This window comes from Platichthys flesus, chromosome 13 (genome assembly GCF_949316205.1).
Source record: "Platichthys flesus chromosome 13, fPlaFle2.1, whole genome shotgun sequence".
NCBI classification, from domain to species: domain Eukaryota; kingdom Metazoa; phylum Chordata; class Actinopteri; order Pleuronectiformes; family Pleuronectidae; genus Platichthys; species Platichthys flesus.
Window position 1 is genome coordinate 20,276,346 of NC_084957.1, and position 25,032 is coordinate 20,301,377.

At 38.6% G+C, this 25,032-nt stretch overlaps 2 protein-coding genes across 3 annotated transcripts; one reads left to right on the forward strand and one right to left on the reverse strand.

The window, feature by feature from the left end:
- Nucleotides 1–2,365: 2,365 nt before the first annotated feature.
- On the forward strand, nucleotides 2,366–6,029 carry pdcl3 (phosducin-like 3). The gene is made up of 6 exons (XM_062402765.1): nucleotides 2,366–2,519; nucleotides 2,946–3,063; nucleotides 3,322–3,412; nucleotides 3,738–3,881; nucleotides 4,186–4,394; nucleotides 4,530–6,029. Exons 1-6 carry the CDS (start codon nucleotides 2,514–2,516, stop codon nucleotides 4,676–4,678), a joined length of 717 nt encoding a protein of 238 aa, XP_062258749.1. The 5' UTR covers nucleotides 2,366–2,513; the 3' UTR covers nucleotides 4,679–6,029.
- On the reverse strand, nucleotides 5,232–8,805 carry nms (neuromedin S). 2 transcript variants are annotated; one of them, XM_062402767.1, is made up of 8 exons: nucleotides 8,509–8,805; nucleotides 7,670–7,716; nucleotides 6,745–6,801; nucleotides 6,381–6,407; nucleotides 6,229–6,282; nucleotides 6,073–6,125; nucleotides 5,771–5,839; nucleotides 5,232–5,492 (listed from the first exon to the last, which is right to left on the reverse strand). In XM_062402767.1, exons 1-7 carry the CDS (start codon nucleotides 8,579–8,581, stop codon nucleotides 5,818–5,820), a joined length of 333 nt encoding a protein of 110 aa, XP_062258751.1. In that variant the 5' UTR covers nucleotides 8,582–8,805; the 3' UTR covers nucleotides 5,232–5,492; nucleotides 5,771–5,817. The 2 variants fall into 2 exon arrangements, with proteins under 2 accessions (XP_062258751.1, XP_062258750.1); XM_062402766.1 differs by lacking the exon at nucleotides 6,073–6,125.
- Between the last annotated feature and the right edge of the window lie 16,227 nt (nucleotides 8,806–25,032).

The following is a 25,032-nucleotide window of genomic DNA, read 5'->3' on the forward strand; positions in this document are numbered from 1 at the left end:
TTAAGGCATCACTTTTAAGAGTAAGTAATACTATTATAATAAGCATCATCACCATATTATAATCGTCATAATAATTATGAATATGACAATTATTATATTAATAAAACAAAATATTACCTATAATAACTAAATTGACAATATTAATAACTGAAACAATATTAATAATAATGATAATACTCAAATGAATAATATTAATAATGATCATAACAATAATAACAATAATATTAAAGCTTTGCATATTTTGACCAGTTTACAATACAGTTCAGGACAAATATGATTACATATATTGAACATTATTGTTAATATTATTATTAATAATAATATTGTTGTTATTATTATTATTGATATTATTATTATTATATGATGGTGATCCTTATTTAAATGCATAAAATCTGCCATTTTGTGAGTAATCGTGAAGAGCTACAACTACAGTATTAAAGAATGAGTTATATATTTTCGGTTACAGGAAAACAGGGACAGAGTGAGAGCTCTGCCTTACGTCTTGTCTTCTTCCGCATTTCACAAACTTTCCTTTCCACCACTTCCGGTAGAGAGAGAATAGGTCTGCTGTGATTGGCTGTTGAGCTGAGGTGTTCAGGTGTTAATGTCATAAAAAGGTATTTTATAATTCAGTCCCCTCAGTTGTATGAGAGACACTGAAATCATAAGGAATAATTTCTGGTTTTCAGCAGTTGGATTTCGTTTGTGATAACTAATAGATGGTAATCTGAACTAAATGCAATAATTAATTAGTTTTTGTGTAGCAATAAATAGATTAATTAGGATACATGTTAAAAAACAACTGTTGAATCCAGGTGATCGAAGTAGGAAACTGCAGTTAAGAAAACAAGGTGGGAACCATAACACTGAATTCAGTTCTTCATTTCCTGACTTAAATACCAATAAAAACAATTTTTTATAACTGTCTTTTAAAGGATGTAGTCACTCATTTTCAAATCTTTCTCAAAACGATTGTCAGGTGTCGAGTTGAACTTTGAAACTCGCCTTTATTGTTCCTCATTTTTCCTCAACATGATATCCAGCTGATTGATTGATTGATTGATTGGTGGATTGATTGGTGGATTGATTGATTGATTGATTGATTGATTGATTGATTGATTGATTGATTGATTGATAAATACATGTTGACTTCAGATAGAGTGTGAAATGTTTATCTGAAGGAGGAGGACAGTAGATTTTGTATCCAATGTCCTACAATGAGGCTGATCAACAGAAGAAATGACGTTCACAGCAAGTGAAACCTGTTGCAGTCTTTATATTACATTACATATTCTGGCCCGGGACCCCCATCTGACTTGGACTCTTATCCCGCCCCCACGCCTCAATTCTGTTTTACATTAAAACACACAACAGTATATGGCATATTGCACATCCACATTCTCTCCTGTTTTGCATTTTACTTTTTATATCTTGTATATATTTTGTTTTGTTTTATATATAGCTATTTCTTCCTTATGTGAAGTTCTTATTGTGTTTGAAGTACTTATTGTGTTTGAAGTACTTATTGTGTTTTTATGTTTTATGTTCAATGTATGCACCTTTTTTACCAAAGAAAATTCCAGGTAGGTGTAAACCTACTTGGCAATAAATCCTTTCTGATTCTGATTCTGATTCGTATGTCTATTGACTTAAGACAGACTTTATTAACTGAGGAGGGATATGGAAACAATTGAAATTGCTTTTCTCCTTTATTTTCTGACTTTATTTGTCAATCTTTCAAAATAAGTTTTAATTAATCTTTACTGTACCGTAAAGGTTTTTTATGACAAAAACATTAAATGTATTTTATAAAATATTTATATGTGTGTGTCGGATCACCTTTGTTTTCTGATAAATCACCAGGATAAAATAGTTTGCATTCAACATTGTGGTCTTATCATCAGACAGGAACACAGAAAAAAGAACAGCTATTCCTGAATTCTTGTAAGTGTGTGTGCGTGTGTTTATGTTGTGTATGTTGTGTACGTGGTGTTGTGAGTGTGTGTCCGGGTGTGTGCGTTAGTGTGTTTGTGGTGTATGTGGTGTGGTATGCGCGTGCTTACGTGTGTATGTGTGTGTGTGTGGTTGTGTGTGTGTGTGTGTGTATGTGTGTGTGTGTGTGTGTGCGTGTGCGTGTGTGTGTGTGTGTGTGACAGCACCTGTTTGGTTTCAGCCACAAACAGCCTGCTGCGCTCTAACTCCTTATAGGGACATGTGCGTCTCCAGAGGAAGTTGGTGTTACTTTATTATTGTCCTACTCGCAAGGCATCGGTTCCTTGTCTTTTAAACCTGAAATGACTTTCCTTTCACATCATCTAAAAACACAAACAACTCTAAATTCAAATAAAGTTTGAATAAAAGTTAATAATTTTGATCGGGGTGTATTTAATGTGAGTGTGAGAAAGCGGAAGGTTTGTGTTTCCAGCCGGACATGGGCGGTGTGCGCTCCTTCTGTTTCCGTGTCTAGGAGGAGAACAGCAGTGTGATTTCTGAGGAGACTCTTATCCGTCAAAATGCAGGTTGGTTCGTCTTCACGACAATTTTTAACACTTTGGGGAATGGAAACATTTATTTTCGGTTGTTGTCGACATAGATGGTTGTCGACGCCGTTTGTCGATTCATATTTAGTTAAACCTAGCTAGCATTGTAGCTGGGTGTATCTTCAGCTGTCCTGTTAGCTTTAGCTTGAACCTAACCCCCCCACCCGAACCTGTCCAGCAGAAACACACCATAAAACATGTTGAAATGAAATTAGATAATGCTGAAGCTGGAAATATCTCTGATTCAGCGATTACTTGCTTTTCACACATTTATCTGTTAAGAAATGTTGTAAAGGTTAAATAAATATATCGAGTTATTGAGTTATTAGAAAAGCTGAAATGGAGCCAGAGCATAAAGAGACCGAGAGTAACTTCTCTTTTGTGTATTCTTTGTTTTCTCTCCAGGACCCAAATGAAGACACCGAGTGGAACGATATCTTGAGGAAGAAAGGTATTCTTCCTCCCAAGGAGATACCTAAAGATGATGAAGAGGAGGAATTGGCCCTCCAACAGCAGTCTGTCGGTAAGAGAGACCATTTGGTGACTGTATATCAGTTTTTCTTTGTCCCTTAATGGTGAAAATGCATATTTCCACCCCAGAGATCATGGATTAAAGTGTAGCCCTAAGCCATTAACCCTGGAGGTCTGGGTTTATTTGCCGAAACAGAAATGAAAACCACAAAGTCTTCCATGAGGGGAAATTTGACTGATCAGTCACTGTTTGCGATACTGTTTAGATTAAGATCATGTAAAATCATCTGCCTGTTGTTTCTCTGAACAGTTAAAGCATATGAGAGCATGACACTGGAAGAGCTGGATGAGAATGAAGATGAGTTCGGTGAGGACGATGAGGCTGCCATGGAAATGTACAGGTGAGTGAAGGTGATGCTGGTAGGGTGTTGATGTACTAAGCAACTCCCAGACCTGTACATCATCCTGTTTTGTGGAGCAAGCCAAGCCAACCAGTCAGTGTGTTGATGTCCAGACGGATTAACATCCTGTAGCTCCAGTGGAGGCAGCTCATGGACACACTGGTGTCTGATAATATTTGTCTAATGATTTAAGTATATTTGTAAAATTTCATTTAAATATAATGGCCTCATCCTCCCAAATATTGACTTATTATTTTCAAATATGAATCTCTGACTCATTGTATACTGAAGTCATGTCAGTGACGTGTGTTGCATCTCTTTGCAGACAGAAGCGTCTTTCTGAGTGGAAGGCATCTCAGTTGAAGAATGTGTTCAAGGAGGTGTTTGAAATCAATGCACAAGACTACATCAAGGAGGTGAATCAGGCCGGAGAAGGCATCTGGGTGGTGCTGCACCTCTACAAGCAGGGGTGAGTCATCCAACCGCATCAGGCACTTGAACAAAGATGAGACAAAAACTGTCAAAGACTTATTGAAATAGAGCAGAAAGTCTGTGATTTGAATGATCTTTACCAGTTTTAGGTTATATAATTTCTTAATATGTAATAGTATATGACCTTGTCTGGTTTAAGAGTATTTATTTCTGTCTTCTGGCCTCTTATAAAACCCTGTTAAACTCATATCAGGACTTATATTGAATTTTCGTATTTTTAATCAAAATTTTTCATTAACACATCTGTCCGCTCTTTCCTCTCCGCTCATGTTATTGAGCAGCATCCCTTTGTGTACGCTCATCAACCAGCACCTGAGCGTCCTGGCCAGGAAGTTCCAGCAGACCAAGTTCATCAAGTCAATCTCCACCACCTGCATCCCCAACTACCCCGATCGCAACCTGCCCACCATCTTTGTCTATTACGAGGGGGAGATGAAGGCCCAGTTCATCGGCCCCCTGGTCTTCGGGGGCATGAACCTCAAAGTTGACGGTGGGTGTAAAGTTGCTTAATGAAAAACTGCATAACTGAACACCTTTTTTTTTTTTTTTTTTCCTCTATGTATTTTGTATATTTCATCATGTTTTACGAATTAATTATTTATGATTTGTCCTGTCACTCTCTCAGAGCTGGAGTGGAGGTTATCAGAATCCGGGGCGGTGAAGACGGACCTGGAGGAAAACCCGAAGAAGCAAATTGAAGACAAGCTAATGTCGTCAATCAGATGTTCGCTCCCAACACGAAAGGACAGTGACTCTGAGGAGGAGGACGATTAGAAAAAACCTGTTACTCCAAAGCAGAACCACCATGCGGCTGTTATGTTGGAAACAATCAGAGGACCTTGAAACATTTGATGATAATATAAGCATCGATGGCATCTCCTTTATAAGCAAGCTCATTTCATGTTTTGACCATGTAGGTGGCGCTGTTGTGCTGGGATCAATCCTGCTCAAGGAACTTGGTGGCACAGTATCAAACCCCAGTCCGTTGTTGAAACTTCCTGTACATGCTCGCGAAAAAGAAAAAAAACACTTGTAACTTTAATAACGTCCAGGTGCATCAATTGAATCTACTAAATAATCAAAGACAAATTTTAACTTTTTTTATTATGTTTCATGTTAATTTTGTCAACAAATGTACATGTACATTTAAAATCTGTCAAATTAAATGTGAGTTCACCACTTTGCCACAAAATCAGTATTTTCCCCCAAGTGCTATTTTTTTGGACTCAGTCATTAACCTAAAAAGAACTTGCCTAAGACCTTCTTTTAAATTATTTCTTTCAAGATTAAAATACATATTTCTTGTGCAACGTGACAAAGATTGTGCTTAGAAACATTTCACGTTGACATTTGGAAGCAGGAAGACACGTGGCAGCAACTCTGTTATTTTTTTCCATCTATACAATAATTTTTTTCTGGTCACAAAAGGCCGTCAGCCACTTCGGAGATTTGTTGTCCCATCAGTTTTTTGAAGGTAGCGTCCGGAGAAGTTGCCCGCTGCTGCTCTTCTTCTGTCAGATCTGATTTTCCTTTGTTTGTTCTTCAGACTGGTCTTTTACAACAGCCCCTCTGGCAGCACTCAAATCTTCTGTTTCATTAGAGACAGAGGAAGAGAAACGTCAGTGTCAGCAGCAAATCGAACCTGATCAGTTATTCATGCTGTCTCATCTCAATCGCTGTTCCACGGCTTCTAGTCATGCGCTGTTTTCATGTGTGCATCCTCTTCCTACAGCATTTTCACATGTCCCTGTGCTGAGTCATAGCCCTGTTTCATCTCATTTAAAAGTTCACATTGTACCTCTTCAATTTTCTCAAAGTGTACAGCTGACTGTTAAAGATGTGGATATGTATCTTAAGTTTTCTCACCAAAAGTAGAACCCTTCTCCTCTGGGAAAGCTTTGGCGAAAGTCGCATCAGAGGGTGAACTGAGTGAGACTGGAGGAGGAAAGAAAAGAGTTACTGTTTGTTTGTAAAAAAAAAAAAAATGTGTCTCAAAGTTAGGTTATTTTATTTCATAAAAAAAAAGAATTTAATTCTGATTTGTTAGTGTGTTTGGATTGCATAGAAAGTAATGCATAGATTTTTATGGTAGAAGTAATTAATAAAATCTTTTCACGGATACGGACGACGGGCCAGATCCCATTTTCTTTTCTTTTTTTTTAACATACCGTGAGATTGAGATTTTCCAGGGAATAATTGGATGGATTTTGATGAAACAAGTCTGGCACAAAAGGTTCACAGTCAGCTGAGCAGGTGTTATCCTTCAAATTAGTGTAATGCGATGAATCTCAAAAAGACAAGAGTGGGTTGTTTTATCTGCTCACCTCGTGCTGTACAGCTCCTACAGAGTCAAGTGCTTTGGAGTAATGAAACAGAAACTGAGGGAAAAAAACATAAGAAATCCCAAAGTCAGTGAACCGTTTCTGAACAAATCTCGCAAATTAGAAATACAGTTGAATAGATAGGGAAAACTTACTCTTTTGAAAACATTCTGAACTTGTTCCTGTGGGGAAAAACATTTCTAGTTGATAATAGAAGGAACATGGGGAAACACCACAGACACAAGAAGTGTGTAACCAGTGTAGCGTACATCCCTGTACCACTCCATAGTAAATATATAATCTTCATTTTATACCAAAAAACTGCCACATAACATTTTTATATCAACCTATTGCTGGCTTAATGAGTAACATCATTGCTGTGGGTAAGCTGAGAACAAGTGACTGCATGCACCAGCTACATGTGTCATATTTACAGTAATGTTATTAATATTAGCGAAATATTAAAACACTATTAGTATGACGAACCTTAAAGGTGATTTCCTAGTGTGTTTTACCCACCTCATCCTGGTCTCTCCACAAGACGTCATTCAGATCACCACCCTGGATGCCACGCACCTATAGACACCAACACAATTAATGATGGACCAACAACAGCACTGTTTCACAGATTGTGACCAGTGACCAATACACTTTCCGGGGGAGTGGGGGGGGCGATGTCTTATTTTCACTAATTAAGACTTAAAATGAAATTGGGTTTATTAAACATTTCACACAATCCTGATCACATTTCTCCAATACAGCTGTTGGTGCACTGACCATTTGGACTGAATGTATTTGCAGTTGTATCTGCTCTCAGCACACAGTGCATACAGCATCACTACATCTGGGGCGGCTTTGGCTGAGGGGGTAGAGTGGTCATCCTCCAACCTGAAGGTCAGCAGTTCGATCCCCAGTCTTACCCATTTGCATGCCGAAGTGTCCCTGGGCAAGATGCTGAACCCTGAATGCCCCACCCCCCCCCCCCCCCCCCCCCCCATAGCACAACGAAGTGCTGCGAATAGATGCACTGTATGAATGTGTGTGAATGGGTGAATGTAAAACTGTACTGTACAGCGCTTTGAGTGGTCATCAAGACTATTTATTTACATCTCTACAATCACTCCCTCTAATTATTATTATTATTATTATCACTAAAATCCACTTTACGTCAATTTGCTTTCTATTTCCTTTGCCTTACTACCCTTTTCATAGAGTGGGGTGTTTCCTGTATGCATGCATCTTCACCCTCTTTCAATCATGATGACATGTGAGAAACAGACTCTGACTTCTCCCGATTCCCCCTTAACTTCTGTAACTTAATTATATTCGTCTCTTTACTGACAACCTCAAAAACAATTTATCACAAACATCCGACCTGGAAATGGGAAGAAAGAAGAGAGACATACATTGAAATGTAATAGGAAGGGTGTCGATAATTCATTACCTTTCTGAACTCGATGTCGTCTTCCCACTGATCGTAAGGGCTGGCATCTGGACAAAGAGCACGTGAGAGGCATTGAGAATATTTTCAACCATTCAGGGAAGATTATTTATGGCAATGCAGCATCTCAATTGTTTTACACAAAAAAAAGTAATTGCATCTACAATCATTAGGAATTGTAGAAAATACAATAATTGCCATAATACTGTAAAACAGTGACATCATAGGGATTGTTCTATATGAATCTATGTACCAGACCAGCACTGAGTCTGCTTCTCAATCAGAGAGGAGAAAATACATTTTCAATAAGAGGCTTTCTGCAAAAGTGTTGGTAATAGAAGTCTTAACATCAAGGCAAGTAACTGAATACAATAACTCGCTTACTCCCTTTAAGATACAGTATGTGTGCATTATTGAGGTTGTGGTTTTATATATTTTATACTTCCTCTTCAGTTCCACTTCATATTGTGGAGAATATTGTTGTTTTTGCACCAGTTACAGCTACAGGTATTTTTGTAAACAGAGATTTTAACCACAACGTAAATGAAAAAATATAAAATACGATACATCATGAATAAGTTAATACAGATGTATAAAGAAAAGAAAAATAATTAATACTTTCAATACTGTCCTACCTTTTCTAACCATCTCTGGTAGCTATAACAAATTAGAACTGTTAGAACTGAATTATGTTTTTTCTATAATGAGCTGTAACTTTGCATCCTTTAACAATTTCAGGATTATAAGGTAAAAATCAAACAAGACAAAAGACTACAACTAATAGATGAGGTTGAGCTCTTGAACTTTAAAAGCACGTTATTATTATTATTGTGATCACTCACCTGTGGAGCTGCAACATCCAAGAAACCAGAATAAGCATACAATAAAAAGTTGTCGCACTGTTGGCAGCGTCATGTCTCTGCGAACTCGCTCCTCTTCCCCTAGATCTGTGCGCTTCGGTTTGGAGAGGCTGTGTCTCTTGGTGCGCACTGGACCACTCGGTTCGGTTCTGCTCGGCTCCGCTCGTGGGTCTCGATCCCTGTGTGTGTGTGGTCTGAACACCTCTGCCCTCTGCTCGGTTTAAAAAGCGCACAACTTTAAGCGCAGGAAAGCATCCTCTCTTACGCAGAGGTGACCAATCACACCCACTCCAACGCACACACACACCCACTCTGAACTGGGAATATATGGGTTGAGTGCTGACGTCAGGTTTTTATAATTGATGATATGACTGGAACGTGAGCTTTACAGGGAAATGGATGATAACCCTTACGATACATTGAATACCGTAAGATTATTAAATTAGTAATGCTCACTTCATGTGTGGTTTAGGTGATGTGACGCTGATTTTACATTATATTTGTTTATTAAACGATGACGTTAAGGGATTTTTGTGAAAGAAAAAAACGTGTTAAATCCTTCTTTATGTGATTCTGGCACATTTGACAGTGTACTGATCCTTCACGTGGGCTGGACACTAAATTATGACCATTAATCTCCTCACACCACTGTCTTAGAATACTATGAACAACAAAACTTGAATGGCACATACTTCTGCCGAGGACCAGTCCCCTTACATCCAGCACCAGAAACTCTTTAGTCATCTAAATATGTCAGATTTTTTCAATCAATATCTCTCAATTATTCTCTGAGAAATCAAAGAAAACAAGAACAGTGTTGAGACCTTTACAGATTTCAGCTCTGAGCACCACTGATGTAAGAATCAAATTGTGGAAATTATTTCTTAATCTAAATTTGCCTTGTTTCAAGTTTAAAAGTAGATTTTCTTGTTATACTAGAGGTCAGATGTCATTTCTCATTATAATCTGTATACTCTTTAATAATTTCATGAAAACTTTTTTTCTCACATACAGAAACACGGTATTCTCCTGTAAGTCCCTCTGTCTGCAGGTATACAAGAAACCAGAGCATCCATATGTGAGGAGGTCAAGGTGAGTCATCTGAGGCCGCACAGCAACATGGTGCTTTTAGCATCTCAGTTTGACTCTCGTCTCGGCCTGGTGCAGCACAGTGGAATCTTCAGCACCCTCAGTTATTTCTGGCAGAGAGTCTGGGAAGCCTTCCCCGGAGTCCTGGAACGCAGCCTCCTCCACAGAGGGTCTGTCAGCCAGGCTCATCCTCAAAGTGCTTCTGTGACTGCTACATACATCATATGAGCACTCAAGACCAGCAGTTCAGTTTCTGCTGAAAACATGTCTCCAAAGCCTGAGTCATCTTGTGATTTAACCAAGCCTCTGGTAAAACCGATTTACGGAAAGTCCTACTCCATCGTCTGCAGCATCTGCAATGGAGGTTTATCATCCTTGTTATAGAGCTGTGTGCTGATTGGTTAAAGCCAATTGGTTAAAGACACTGGAGATCTGATGGTTGAATTAGTTTGCCAACATTCGTGGAGCAAAGTCATAAAGTGCGTCACAAAAGAACAATTATTCAAATTAACCATCAAAGAAGCAGGAAATAAACATGACTCACATTTGGAGAAATAGACGGTAGCAAACCAACAAAAGGCCAGTTTAAATAAATGAGTCTTTTTGAAATGCGTCTACAGAGGCTGCAGATATTAAAAGGGCGTTCCACAGGGCCGGAGCAGTAACTACAAATGCCCTTTCCTATTTAAATCAAGTGCAAGGGACAACCAGTAAACGTTGTCAGAAGAGGCAGGGACACAGAAAAAAGAGACTCTTCCATCTTAAAGAAATTACTTTGATCTGTATCATACAAAATAGCTGGATAGCAGGAGGACGTGAAGACTCATCGAGCCATTTGACTAAATCTGTCACAATTCATCGTAATGATGTGGATTCATGTGGATTATCCCTGATATGAATAAACTATGAATGAATGTAAAGTCAAGACACATACCACTCTTATCATATGACAAAAGGCAGCTGTCCTCTGCTGCTGCTGCTGCTGCTGAGTGTTTGCTTCAGACAGTTGATCCAAAACCTGACTGATGTTTAATTTAAGTGTAACAGAGCTGTTGTGATGTGGAGAATGTATGTTGCTCTGTTCGGGGATTAACTGCTGCTATCAGGTGGAGCGGAGCCTTTGACTCCGACCGCCACTCACCACAAACCAACACCTGACATTTCACTCACACCCGGTTTTACACCAATTAATTATGATGAGAGTGATATATAATAAGAAAGTAAAAGACCTGCTTTATGATAATAATGAAAATGTAAAGACAAGTGAAATTAAATAATAAAAGGAGAGTAAACCAAAAATATATACAGAAACCCAATAGGACATTATTTAAAAGTTGTTACATTAAATTAGTTAAAGAATTTAGTTTTTATAACATCTTCACATCCAAGTCCAAACCTCTGAGAGCTCTTAGTTTGGTATCCCAAAGTTTTGGAGCATTGCTTACTTTCTTTTGTATGTATTATAGATTGTAAAAAAAAAATGTATAATAATATGTTTGGGTAAACGTAGGTAAATAAAAAAGAGTGCGTCTCTAGATTTTATAATATAATTAGTAAGTTCAACAGCCTTTGGTCCTTCTTCCTGTCTTGGAAGTTGGTGCAGACCAAAATTGAGCTAATAAGATGTTAATTATTATATATATATCATATTGGATTACAAAAACTTAGAAGAAAAATCTGTTTTCATTGATTTCAGGATAGAGTTTTTTTATTTCTTGCCCAAGTGGAGAGAAATTCTAAATGCAGCAGGTTTACATGTCTCATCTCTATAATATCCCAGCAGTTGCTGTTGATCCAGGTCTTTTTTATATAAATGTTATGATGTAATATGAGGTCATGCATAAATTAACCTTAATAAGAGTATGAGGTGATTTAATAGCTGCAGCATCTGCTCTTCAAATTCTCCAGGCTGCTTTTAGTTCTTCTAAGAAAATCGACTGAGGGTTGAGAGTCGCACTTTTCATCAATATGAAAGAAAATATAGAAACGGACTACTTAATTTAAGCTCATTCACTGTGTACATTTTTAGTTTTTCTATTTTCTATTTTAAGAGTGAACTTATGTCGACTAATTCCACCAATTGTTTTATTTCATTTTGCTCGACTGTGAATAACAAGTGATGCAATCAAATCCACTACTGTTTTCTCCAGAGAGCTGAGCAGGAGACGGTTGGAGCGAGTGTCCCTGTTTTGTGGCAGAGATATAAAAAGCAATAAACTCAAAGATGACTGACTCTTGATTCTCGCAGCGTTTTTGGAGTTCTGGTAATCACAGTCCATCTTGTTTGATTGACCTTCGCATAAACAAAGGAAATGGGAATAACTGAGCCACAGAGAAGCAGCTGAAGAGCCTTTTATTCACTTTCTTATTTTGAAAGATGGACCTGCTCTATTCCAAGGCTCTTATGGGAAGGATATAGAAACACAGATCCAATCTGCTCGGTGAAGAATATGAGGCGTAGTGGTGGTAATGACAAACAAAGCATGTGTTGTTCGTCTGCCCACCACAGCAATTTGATCATATATTTATGAGGAAATGTATTTGTCATTTAAAATGTTCTCTTATATCATATTTTAATACACAATGCTGCATTGATATTTTCCTTTCTTACACGTGTAAGAAATTTGAGCTAACATCGTTTGAATTAGGGTAAGTCCCACACATGTTAAAATCAGTGGACACTATATTTTATCTTATCTAGATGGTTGGAGAAATCAGGAAAAGCCTTTACAACTTTAGTAAATGTTGTGAAACTCCCATGCAAGGGATGTAGCTGTTTGGGTTGTGAGTTTGTCTGTTTGCCAATACACCACTTTGATCCAGATGGAAATATCCAAGCAACAAGAATGTCACTCACTGGAGCACAGATCTCTGACAACTGTCTCCTGGTGAAACCACATTTAAGTTCACTACATCCAGATTTTTTATCCGGATCTGCTGTTAAGAAACGCTGGAAACAAATTAATTAATTGGATGGATTTAGGGGGGTATTTGGTCAATGTCCCCTTCAAGATTAGCTGTCGTACCTTTGATGAGACTGCAAGTTTTCATCTTATGTCATCATCAGGTCAAAACTACAATAATTATCCAACATCTATAAAGACTTTAAAAGTTGAACCCCTCACTACCTGATGTGATTTTGCACTGGGTGAAACCACGTAGGCTCTTTAATGAGAAGCATCACCCTCAGGCTGTCTTTAACAACATCTCTCTTCATTAATCCCACCTCTTCCCTAATCCTGCCCAATGGGTTTAACATGACTCAATAGGTGGTGGAATATACTGGTTAAAGAAACGCATCTGAAACTCATCCATTTTTATAAAGTAGCTCTCATTTTTCAGTATTTGGTGGCAGGCTTGATACATTACATGACATTACATGTCATCAAAGCTTTTTCTTAATTGGAAGAAAAAGGACTATGAGGCTTCTCGCGTTGATCATTTAGTGACCAGCGATGCTCTCTGGTCAGGTTCTCATAGTGTCTCCTGTCACACACGTCTCGGTGTGTGTGAACGGCAAAGTGTTTCATTAAGTCTTCCAGAGGCACTTGTAGATATCACCCTGACAAAAAGTTTCGGACAAAAAGGCCACATTACAGCTACCTCTTCATTCTCAGCTCTGAACTGCCTCCTATATTTCAGGATGAGTGGATGTCTTTTTTGGGGGGAGATTTAACTTCCAAGGGCAATAAGATAAAACAAGACATTTCCTCAGAAAACCTTTGGGGCAATGTCTCCGGCCTTTTGAGGGTGTGTGACGTCAGGTTAAGATTTTATGAAGAAATTCTCGGAGGGCTAGATAACGACTTTTCCAGAAAAGATATGGTTTACATCGTGGTCATATTAGCTGTCTTCTGTTTGGGACATTGTAGTCACTTCCCATTCCTTATTTTCTGTTTCCAGTCCAACCAATCCAATGACACGTTCTAAGGCATGTGTGATAGTAGCAGTGAACATATGGTACGTGATACACTCCTCAACAAATATTGGCCATTTGCTTCCCACCCACCCCGGTGCATCTCCCTGTGGTCATATACATAGGTTAAAATGTGTGCTTAGCCTGCTTCCCCCCGGGACGCACTCACCAGTAATAGAGCATGATGGGAAAGTGTCGTGCAGTCCCGTGATTTTCAGCACAGCCTTTTGGGTTGATTGGTTTGTTGTAGCAGCTGCTTCATCACCATGAATGTTTTCTCCGATGGTCTGAAGTTAGATGGTCCCTGATTGCTGCTTCTGTTTGTGTGTGTTTGATTTAGCTTCAGCGTCTCAGAAGTGTTGCTGTGTGATTGTGTGGGATTGAGCAAATAAACACAGTGTTCTGAATACCGCGGCACAAGGTAAATAGAATACAGATGAGTCTTTTGCGTCTAGTTTTTACATTTGCGTATTTTTTCTTTGCTTAAAGTACAATAGTTAATTTATTGATACGTTTTAGTGAATGATATATTCTGTTCTTCTATACAAGATACATTTATTGGTCGCACAAACATGGACAGACACAAAACATGCAAATGGGGGGAAATTTGTCCTCTGCTTTTGACCCGTCTGGGGAACACAGGAGGACACACAGAGCAGTGGGCAGCCATGCACGGCGCCCGGGGACTAGGTGTTTTTGTCTAGGTGCCTTGCTCAGGGGCCCTTAGACAGTGGGGTAGGGAGACTCCTCTTGGACTTTTGAACAGCTCAGGTGTTGTCCATCCAGGTATGTTTTTGTTGTCACTCCGTGGAGTCGATCCAGCGACCATCCAGTCAGATTTTCTGCCCATAGTCCAATTTTTCTGCCACTAGTCCAACGCCTCTCTGTAGCATAGAACTCAGTTGTTCTAAAAAATGATAAAACACATTGAGCCACTGTGTTGAATCGGGTGACTTATTGCTTCATTAACCTGAGCACTCATTTATTTATGACCTAGCTCAACATACTGCATCAGACAGCAAAACCCTGCCAAATCAATGTGTATTCATCCCCATCAGGAAACAGTCCCCAGCTGTGCAAATTGTGCAAGTAAACAAAAAAAGTGCTCAGGAAAATAGTTAGAATATTAAACCAGATATCTTCGAGCATTTCGATTTACAATCGCAACTAGAATAGCAATGGTACCTGCTCCAAATTGCAAAAGCCGATAAATATCAGTCCACTAAATTTACCAGATTTTATTCATCAAAATCCCAAAATTATTCTCTGAGAAATCAATGAATAAAAAACCTTATTTCACAATGTTAAATGTGTGTAATCCTGCTATCGATCATCAAACAAATGCAGAAGAAAAAATAACCTTCTCTGCAGAGTAATGGAATGAAGAGGCTTCGACTGAGTGTGACAGAGAGGATATGGAAGTCATGGTCTTTTCTTTGTTGACAGCAAGATAACACCAGTTTTATCCCATAACATCCTCTGTCACAACTGATGTTTGTTATTCGAAATGATCCCCATTGGGATGAAGAGAAGTGCTTTGCCGATGGAAGGTGCTGGAAATGCAGCCCCTCTGCAGAGTCGACTTTTAACAGAAACCAGGACTCGTGATTTTTCATTGTGTTTTTTCCGTTGGGTTGTTTATCAAGCTCTGGCATTAATGAGCGAGTCAACATCGCTTTGTTGTTGAGGCACATCAATGCTCTCCCCCTTATTAACCCCATAACTCAGCTTGCCCTGCCAGCGGACCTTACTTTTAAAATGACCCACTGTGTCGCAGCTGGGATGGTCGATGGAGCTCGAGTGCTCCTCAATGATTTGTGATCAAATTACAATTGTCTTTGTTGGAGAAGGAGCAGCGGCTGAGGTCACATTGCAGCACCACTTTCAAATTTGGCTTTTCCCCGGCCTCGCACAGGCAGCTATGGTATGATCCCATGTAGGAATCAGGAAAAATCCAGGGTCCTTCCATGCATTACCCTTATCATAATTTTGTGGGTCACATTGAGGTTAGGAACCAGGTCCCGGCAGTGTAAACACTGGACAGGGTGTAAACTAACCTTCATTTCTCTGGAACGTGTGAGTAAGCTGGAGTTCCTGGAGGAAACCCTCGCTGACATACTGAAAACATACAAAATCAAGGGAGCTGAACTGGTGTAACAGGCCATAGTATACCCCCAGTCCGGACTATACCCGGGTTAAAGGGGCCTAGGCTAGATAATACCCCGGGTATATTATGGCGTAGGCCAATTCATACCCCGGGCCAAAGTTTTCCCGGGTTAATTTGGGCGGGGGTTCATTTGGACTGTTACACCGGGCTTCAAACTGGGATTTCGACATGGACCCCTCTTACTGTTGGGCAGCAGTGCTTACATTATTGGACTTATGATAGGTCCATAATACTGGACCTACGTGAGGGACTGGAAAACAACCAACCGGCAAAATTCAGGGTGTCATCCCTCGAGACACGTCACTTGCACAGAGATTGTTTAAAAGCAAAAACAATACCAAAAAATGCGCTTTTACATTGTACAAACTTTGCAGATGCTGAATCAAGTGTATGAGATTCAGGGGCAATGTGTTAATATGAGTGTTTACATTAGAGTTGAGGCTTCATGTCTTATTAAAGATTCACACACAGAGTTCTTATGAATCAAAGCATCAGATCAGTAACCAATTCAAACAAATGATCCAGAGAATGGGATTATAAATGTGAGATTTACATCGGATCACATTATATGACTGTTTGTTGGTGCGTCACTTCATCATCACTTTGGGGTCTCGAACAGCCGAGCAGCTTGTGCAGCATCAAGTCCAAGATGTGGTGGGAGACAGATGCTTTACATTACACACAGTGACCAATGAGTGCGGCTCAGTCAGTGTGAGTCAGAGGAAAGCACCCCCCGGTGTGTGTGTGTGTGTGTGTGTAGCAGCTGGATGGCTCAACAAAGCAATAGTAAGGACGTGTGTGATCATTTCCCATGTGTGTATATAACTTCATTACATGTGTGGTGGCACACAGAGTTGATATGAGTGTAATTGAGTTTTTTTTTTCATCAAATCAAAAAGTTTAAAAAGGTTAGTTTTTATGAAACCAAAATCTTTTTCTAGGGATAATTTGATGTGTTGTGTTGTTTTTTTCCGCACATACAAAGCCCTGTCGTACAATATAATACAAAAGAAAACAAAATGATATTTTAATTAAGTAAATAAGCATTAAATGAAAAGGGAGGATGTATCAGTTTTTAGTTCGGATGAAATCTCAGTTCAACCTGCTGCAAGACTTTCCCTTCGAGGAAACAAATCTTTGGAGCCTGCTTAGATGAGCAGTAACAGTTAACGACACACTGCCGGGACGACCTGATGAAGCACCTGATTCCCAGCTTCAGTAAAAAGCCTTTTACTGTGGATGCAAAAGCCAAACTAAACTACAGAGACTAATCAACAAACAACACTGAGACACTCCTGTGACTCCTCCAGACTCTTTCGGTGTTTGAGTATGAATCCTGGAGAAACATTTTTTTGACTTTGCACACACGTTGGTCCAGCTCAGTAGCCATTAGACATATGTGACGTTGACATACAGTAGGCAGCTACAGTGCGTGTTCTATGTGTTTGCACACTGACACACCCCTCATTGGAGACCACAGAGCCCACATAGATGAAACATATATCAGGCTGACTATGATAACAATACAGATGTTTTAAATCGTTATAAAAGCCTGTCACACCTGATTCAATTACTTTGCTCTTCTATTTCATGTAAATATTTTAAAAAGGTTTCAGTGTAAATGGTTTGGTATTTATATAGCTCTTTTCTAGTCTTGATGACCACTCAAAGCTCACTGTACAGTTTTAAATTCACCCATTCACACAGTGCATCTATAAGCAGCACTTTGTTGTTCTATCAGGGGCAGTTCAGGGTTCAGCATCTTGTCCAAGGACACTTCGGCATGCAGATAGGGAAGACTTGCGATCGAACTGCCAACCTTCAGGTTGGAGGACGACCACTCTACCCCTCAGCCACAGCCGCCCAGTGTGTGGTTTAAATGGTCTTAAAACATAAATAGTAAACCTTTTGCTTACAGAGTCCATTTTTTTCCCCAATTCTGGCCTCAAAGCACATCTAAGTTGGAAAAAAGTATTCACACCTCTGGAAATGGGACGATCACTACCTCACTACCCTACTGATGACTTCAAACTCACTGCTGAGAATGCAGTGCGAATGCAAGAGTAAACTCTGTAATAGAATTACAAATAACAGGCTCATGTAACCCAGCCTGCGGCGACCATTATATCACCGTCCTCTGTGGAAATCTGACAATATGACTCATGTGACCTTTTGAACTGATAGAAGAAGATGTACGAAGAGAGGGCCCAACAAAAGACACTCTTGAATTGCATTATGGGTAATCCAGGGTTTACGGTGCTTGACTGAATGCTGGGAATGCAGGTCCACTGGGTAAGATTTAGGTAAACGGGATCTATTGGCAGAAATTGAATATAAATATTTAAAATAATCTCTTGAATTGTTGTTTTCATTACCCTAGAATGAGCCTTTTATATTAACGTCTGGTGCAGGTCATCTCTATGGAGGCCATGTTTTTTAGAACTTTTTCAAACTTTTTAATTTTTATGTCAGCTGGGATTGACTTCAGCTCCCGCCATGACCCACAAACGAAAAGTGGTATAGATAATGGATGGATGGTTCTTTGCACCATAGACTGTAGCTTTGAGTAATCGGACCTCTCAATTGTCAGAAATACTTTCACCCACTGGAATAGAAGAGTATTACGTTTTCTGCCACACTTTATTACAGCACAGACCAGGGGTGCCCACACTTTATAGGCCTGTGAGCTTCTTTTGAAATTACCAACTCAGCAAGATCTACCAAATAATGTTGGCATCACACCCTCCAACCCACTTCACTTTATAATCTGTGGTTTGGACTGGTTTTTGGATTTTCGTTTGTTTGGAATTTGAAATTGTATTATCCTGTTTTACTTTGAAGGTTAAACCTTATGTCTCTTGTGTTATTTCCCGCCTCCCTTTTGTATTTTGTTCAGTTTGGCTCAGTTCAGTCCTGTGTTGTTGCTGCCTGGTGTTTCCGTTCCATGTGTCTGGGTTTGGCCTGTTTTGTTGCCTGAGTTTTAAATGTGGACTATCGTTTCATCATGCTGCCACCAAAGCCTGTAGCCCTGTCTGTAAGATTAAATAATATTTTCTGCCCAACCTCCCTGTAAACAAGCACAACCTCTTAATTGTGTGAAAAGAAGCTTCTTGTAGAATCATTTTTCTTTGGCCGCCACCGGTAGTTGAAGCTGCCTCTCTCAAGTTTTCTTATAATTCTCTGAATGATTCAGTCTCTTGTAAAGTTCACATGACCACACTGCCACATATCTGGAGTCTAATAAAGCACCCTGCCAGCTGAGGTGTTGTCATTGTGGCATGCATTAGTAGTGAAGGGCTACAGGAGTGTGAGCTCTGACAGCCAACTAGCAGCAGCATTGATTGGTCGAGAGTTAATCATGTTGTATCACCCTGAGATCTACTGATTTAAAGGTCAGTCAGAAAATGTGACTTTGGGTCAAATACATTCGTCCATGGGTCTCTGTGGCAACTACTGCTGCTGCTTATATTCATGCATCGCGTTGCTTTCTTGTAAAAAAAAATTACCTTAAATTTTTCCCGCCACAAAGATTGTAATTTTTTCCTTTCTTGGGTGAAAAAAATATTTATTATTTTTCATAATTTATCATTTTGGGAATACAAGTAATATATCATTATCTCTATAATGCAGAGAGGTTATAACTAAGTTTGCAATAACTCATGTAATACTTTTAGTTTTGTTATATATATATATATATTAGAATGAGTATTTGTGTGTGTCTAAACAAATTCTCTGATTGGTTGTTTTAAGTATGTCCTGTGTTGATGGTTTTTGAAGTAAAGTAATTCACCAACGGTTGGATGACATTTGTACAGTTGTATTATTGTACATTCAACTCATGGAATCCTATATAATTTGCTCACATTATATTTTCCAGCTCAAACCATCAGACTCACCTCACACAAAGAAATAAAATTAGAGACAATGTTCTGGCCTGTTCTTTTCCATGACTCTGACAGTGGTGTGAGATTGAAATTGAAAAAATGTTCCTCTCACCTCAATGATGTCTGATCACTGTGCAGCTTTAACAGCTTTCAATGCCCACACACTTACAACTGGAGGCATCAGAGCATCGTATACGCTTCTATGTTCCTGACTGCGACCTGTTATTGCACACAGTCAGGCAGTGACTCATGACAGAGCAGATAGAGTCAATCTTTACGACCTAATTACTAAAACTTTCCCAGAATTGACCCCATCAGTGATCTGAGTAAGAGTCGGATAAGAAACATCCATCTGCCGCCCCTGTTGGTCAATGACAGATCACAACCACAGAAGACCCCATAATACCTGAGGAGTTTAAATGGCAGCTTTATACAATTACCCACTACAAACACGACAGGAACTTTTTAAACATTGAATACTCAACTGTTATGCATTTGTTTATAAACAAGGAAAGTAATCTGAATGTAAAGGTGATGGTCCAATCTGCAACTCACTTTAAATAACAATCAAACAAGGAATTTCAAGAGTAGCAACTAAATGACATTGACCATATAGAAGCAGAGAGGTCTCAGCTCTTAAACAATATGTGGGACAAACACTCCGGGAGAATTCATATTTTAATATTTAATATTTAATAAATTAATAATTTGAAAAACAAAGAAAAAAGAAGCCAAAATTGTCTGAAGATTCAATTTACAAGATAAGTTTTGTATTTCTTTAGATTCGTGAATAATTTGAAATCTAGGCAATGAATCATCAGTAATGAATCAAAAAATACTCTTTTGTGAGAAATACATGTAGCAATGTTTCTGACACTGCTATTTACATCAGAATCAAGCTTAAAGTTGATGAAATAGTTTAAACATGTGCAAAATGTCATATTTTGAGTATATACCGATTGTAATATAATGATAATATATTCTTCTGATATAGATTACATGTGAGAATAGAGCAGGGACATTTTTTTATTCTATTCTATAATTGTTTTTTATTAAACAAACCACCTGAGGCTGATGCAACTCGACTTCTTCCAGCTGGCTAAAGCAGAATTCACACTGCCATCTAGTGGTGCATTTAGCTGCTTACACGATGCCTTAAACGTTACAATTGCAATGTTTATTCAAATTTTTACTTTAAAATGTGCAATTGTGCAATATTAAATTTCCAATTAAAGTAGAGCTGAAGTTTATCACCAAACTTAATTACATCATTGGAAGGGTTGCCGTAAATAATACCTGTTTAAAGTTACTAATATGAACTGAAGAATCCACCACAGGGTCACTTCAGTCTTTATTGACTCTTGTTTTATCTTACACAGGCAGTCTTGCTGAAACTAAGATGAGTTTTTCAAGAGAGACCTTTGTATAAGGTGCAAATACAGATCCAAACTGACTCACAACCCACAAAGCACATACAGAGCACAATAGAAACATTGTTCAAGCTTTAACAGTCATATGTGCCAGATGTTATAGCTATGATAGTGGCAACATATTTTAAGAAATGTTGGTTTTTATCATCCTCCACTGTTGACAGTTATTGATTAATTAAAAGAGGAAGGATAGAGAACAATTTAACAAGTCTATTATTTTTAATGATTTATAAAAAAATTTGATTAAATAGGTCAGTCAATAGTTTGTCTCCGAACACGTTACTCACAACTTGACCGCCAGTGCTCCCTTTTGGAAAGGATGTACAATATGTAAACGTAGAGTCCTGGTATGTATTTCATTGTTATTCTGATGTAAATAAGACATTCATCATGCATTTATGATGTGAAAAAGAAATTAACTCTTATGTACAGCATGTCAGACTGAAACCTGATATTCATAATCACAGTGAATAAAATCACCTTTCAATTGTAGACATTTATTGTCGAGCAGAATGATGAAGTGTGTCCTTCACCACATATGTATGTAAGTGTTTGTGTGTGTGTGTGGGGGGGGGGGGGGGGGGGTTGTGTGGGTGTGCACAGGGGAGGATGGAGGTATATGCAACTGGCCCAGCTACCGTGGCTACCACCTCAGCCCCCCTCCACTGTCTTGCTGAATATGCAAAGGCCAGATGAGCCTCCTTATTATTAGCTGAATATTACACACTGGAGCTGGAGGACAGGTGCTACTGTAGGTGTGTGTGTGTGTGTGTGTGTGTGTGTGTGTGTGTGTGTGTGTGTGTGTGTGTGTGTGTGTGTATGTGTGTGTGTGTGTGTGTGTGTGTGTGTGTGTGTGTGTGTGTGTGTGTGTGTACCTTCTGGCCAGGCAGTCAGTTGCAAGGGTCCATGTGTTTTTACTGAATGGTATTGGAGCCACGTGCTGGTGATAGGGGACACTGTGCACTTGGAGGAGATGGATGATAGGGGCCAAAGAGTTTTAGTTATACAACAGTTTATTTCATGTAAATTGTACAAATGATTGTTTTCTTCACCCTCGAATTGGCCCTTTATATTTAAATATTTTATATTTACACCAGGAGCGGCTGTTCATTATTCATTATTCCAATTCGATTTGTTCTCTTTTTGCTCTTTTTCTTTTCAAATATTGTTCTTTATCTTTATCAATGCAATTCATGAAACATGAAGAAAATGTTATCGTAGCAAAAGAATCAAAGAAATTAACCATGTGCAATACTATTGAATTATGCAATATTAGTAAGTGTACTATTTACGTGCAATATAGCTAAGTGCATACCCTCGTCTGTTTTAATACCCTATGTTTAATAAAATGTATTTCTTTTTGTTATTTCTTTACCCCTGATGGGACAATTCATTTCATTGTACACTGTGAAATGTCAATAAAGGCAATGAATTACACTTGAGCTACAGTTGTGTATGAAATTTGCTGTATGAATGAAATTGATTTTCTTCTAGACAAAACAATTTATTTTGTAATAACATTGCTTTTTTCTCTCCCCTGCTAATCTTTTAGTATGATGATTTGTATTGTGTGTCACTGTTTACTGCACACGTGGAAATAAAAGCATTGAAAACCCTAGCCTAGGACACAGTATCTTAAAGAAACTACTCAGACTAACATCACTGTTGGGAGCGAATGCAGAATAAGTGTAGGTCATCTGACCATCAGCCAGGACAGCAGAGCGAGCGCACACGTGTCACCGCTCTGCAAATCACATCAACACAACCCCACCAACTTTGATAAAACTCTGTACTTCCTGCTTCCCTCCAGCTCTTTTATTTTATTTCAAACCAACCAGCAAAATCAATAAAGGAGAAGTTTGTCATGTTTTCCGGCTGACCTGAATATCATCTAAAAAACACTAACAAGGGATGGTATTATATTTTGGATCAATATTTGAATGTAAATGGTTAAACAATTTATACACACACTTTAAATTAATATCATGAAATTCAATTCAAGAGTGTTTTTTACGTTTCAAATATTGTAAAAATTTACACTTAATATAAGGGTTAATTTGTATCCCCATCTAGAGATACTTTCCAATCCATTACCCTTAGTATTCTATGAGGGATGCTTCACAAATTCTTGTGTCTGATCTTTTTTTCTAATTAAGAGCTTTTTGGGTGGCTTTTTGTCTCATTCCAAACATGCTCCCTTCTCTCTCTTCGCAGTACCTAAGGTCAGGTCATAGATAAAGGGCAAACTAGCAGTACAGTGTAGGGTCTACGCTTATGGACCTTCATATCTTATTCAGATGCCCAGACAGAGAGGCACTAACTCTAACTCTTATGTGTATTACAGCAGTGGCAAGCGAAAGGACAAAAGCTGCTTTAGGTATGCATACTTTAGGCTTAACTACCCAATTGGATGTGAAAACCTACACGTAACAGAGTGACAGCAATTCAAGCCGTTCATGGATGTGCTGTTGGAATGGATGACGCAAATAGAGCAAGATAGATGGTAATGATGTGGGAGCCTCTTGAGACATGGGGTGATGATTGCTCATGTTGTTAATGTTTGTATATTGTTGCACCTTCTGTTCACCTTGATGCATCGAGTCTACGTTAAACTCTTCTGTGTAAGACATCAGCTGCTGCCTGAGCTCTCCTTTCACAAGCTTCAAGAAATCTTCCATCACTACATTGTTATACCTTAGGTATAACAATGTTTACCATAAAGGAATGTGACCTAAGGTCAGAATGTGGGTGTGATGTGCTGATGTTTAAAGCCGTCATTCCATCTGGCCTTTGACTCCATCTGGTCGGATGGATTAGACAAGCATATGCTGTGTAGATACGGTGTCACACAGTGAAACATCACAGATTTTGGTTTGATAACACCTCTGCATGTGAGGAGACTGAAACAGCTTGGTGGTTACGACTGTGTACATCGTACTGATAGTCATCAGGCCTGTTTTCACATAGTGTCACACTCACATGAGCAGCATCTCTCAAAATGATCTGTTGACTGTTTTGCCTTGAGTCATCCTGGCAGTGACTGCTTGGGGAATCCTGAGGATTACAGTGCAGCAGTAGAACCTCAGGTGAACCTTAAGGATTATTAAGTTAGGTCACATTAGGTATAGTCCACAGTGGCTTCAGATGCTGGCAGCAATTGTGTGGGCATCCGATTTAGGCTTGAAACCCTGTGGCTACACTATAAATAAAAATGAAACTGACCCTAAATATGTCATGTCAAATTTGTATTATTTTTATTATACCATCTATGCCATTCTATTACACGAAAATAGGTTTATTTGCTCAATTTAAAGCTGCTTTTCTTTAATCAATATGTGTGAAGTTGAGCTAATTATCTCTGCCAAGTTAACGTTTTTGCCCCAGGGATTTACTGAACGGTGTTCTATTTGGCCTGTACTATATAAAATGTGATATATATGTCCTCAGGGAGTATTCGAGAAACATACTTATATGTTTCCCATTCATTTTCAAAAATATTTGTAGTGATGGATATAAAATAGCATAAATTGACGATATTTACAATATAATTACAAATAGTGGGAATTTCCTTATTTAAAATTCTAAAAGCTACCATGGTAAGTGCAAGCATTGTCCATTAGGCATAACAGCTTTTGTTGTAAACTTTAGCAGCGTTTTTAATGGATGCAAGGCTAATGTTATTATCACACGTGCACTGTGTTACAGAGCGGCACCAGTCAAAATAAATCAATCATCAATCAAATGTTATTTGTTTAGCCCATATTTTCAAATCACAATTTGTCTCATAAAGCTTTAACAAGGTGGGGCATCCTCTACCCTGAAACCTCAACAAGAGCAAGGAAAAAATACAACAAAATATATTAAATTTACATGTGAAAAGGATTATATAATGAGGGAGCCACTTGTGAGGGAGCTCTCTCCCAGGACGGACAGAAGTGCAATAGATGTATATACAGGTGTAATGGAGAACATCAAAAAACAAGAGTACATTTGAAGTTGTGGATACTGGTAGATAATAAT

Excerpts from the sequence above, each read along its gene's own strand:
- pdcl3 (XM_062402765.1), top strand. Across the intron at positions 3,064-3,321 it reads CCTCCAACAGCAGTCTGTCG|TTAAAGCATATGAGAGCATG; the intron begins GTAAGAGAGACC and ends TTCTCTGAACAG. Across the intron at positions 4,395-4,529 it reads CATGAACCTCAAAGTTGACG|AGCTGGAGTGGAGGTTATCA; the intron begins GTGGGTGTAAAG and ends TCACTCTCTCAG.
- nms (XM_062402766.1), bottom strand. The coding sequence starts at position 8,581 with ATGACGCTGCCAACAGTGCGACAACTTTTTATTGTATGCTTATTCTGG. Across the intron at positions 6,283-6,380 it reads TTCAGAATGTTTTCAAAAGA|TTTCTGTTTCATTACTCCAA; the intron begins GTAAGTTTTCCC and ends TTTTTCCCTCAG. Across the intron at positions 5,840-6,228 it reads TAGGAGCTGTACAGCACGAG|TCTCACTCAGTTCACCCTCT; the intron begins GTGAGCAGATAA and ends TTCCTCCTCCAG.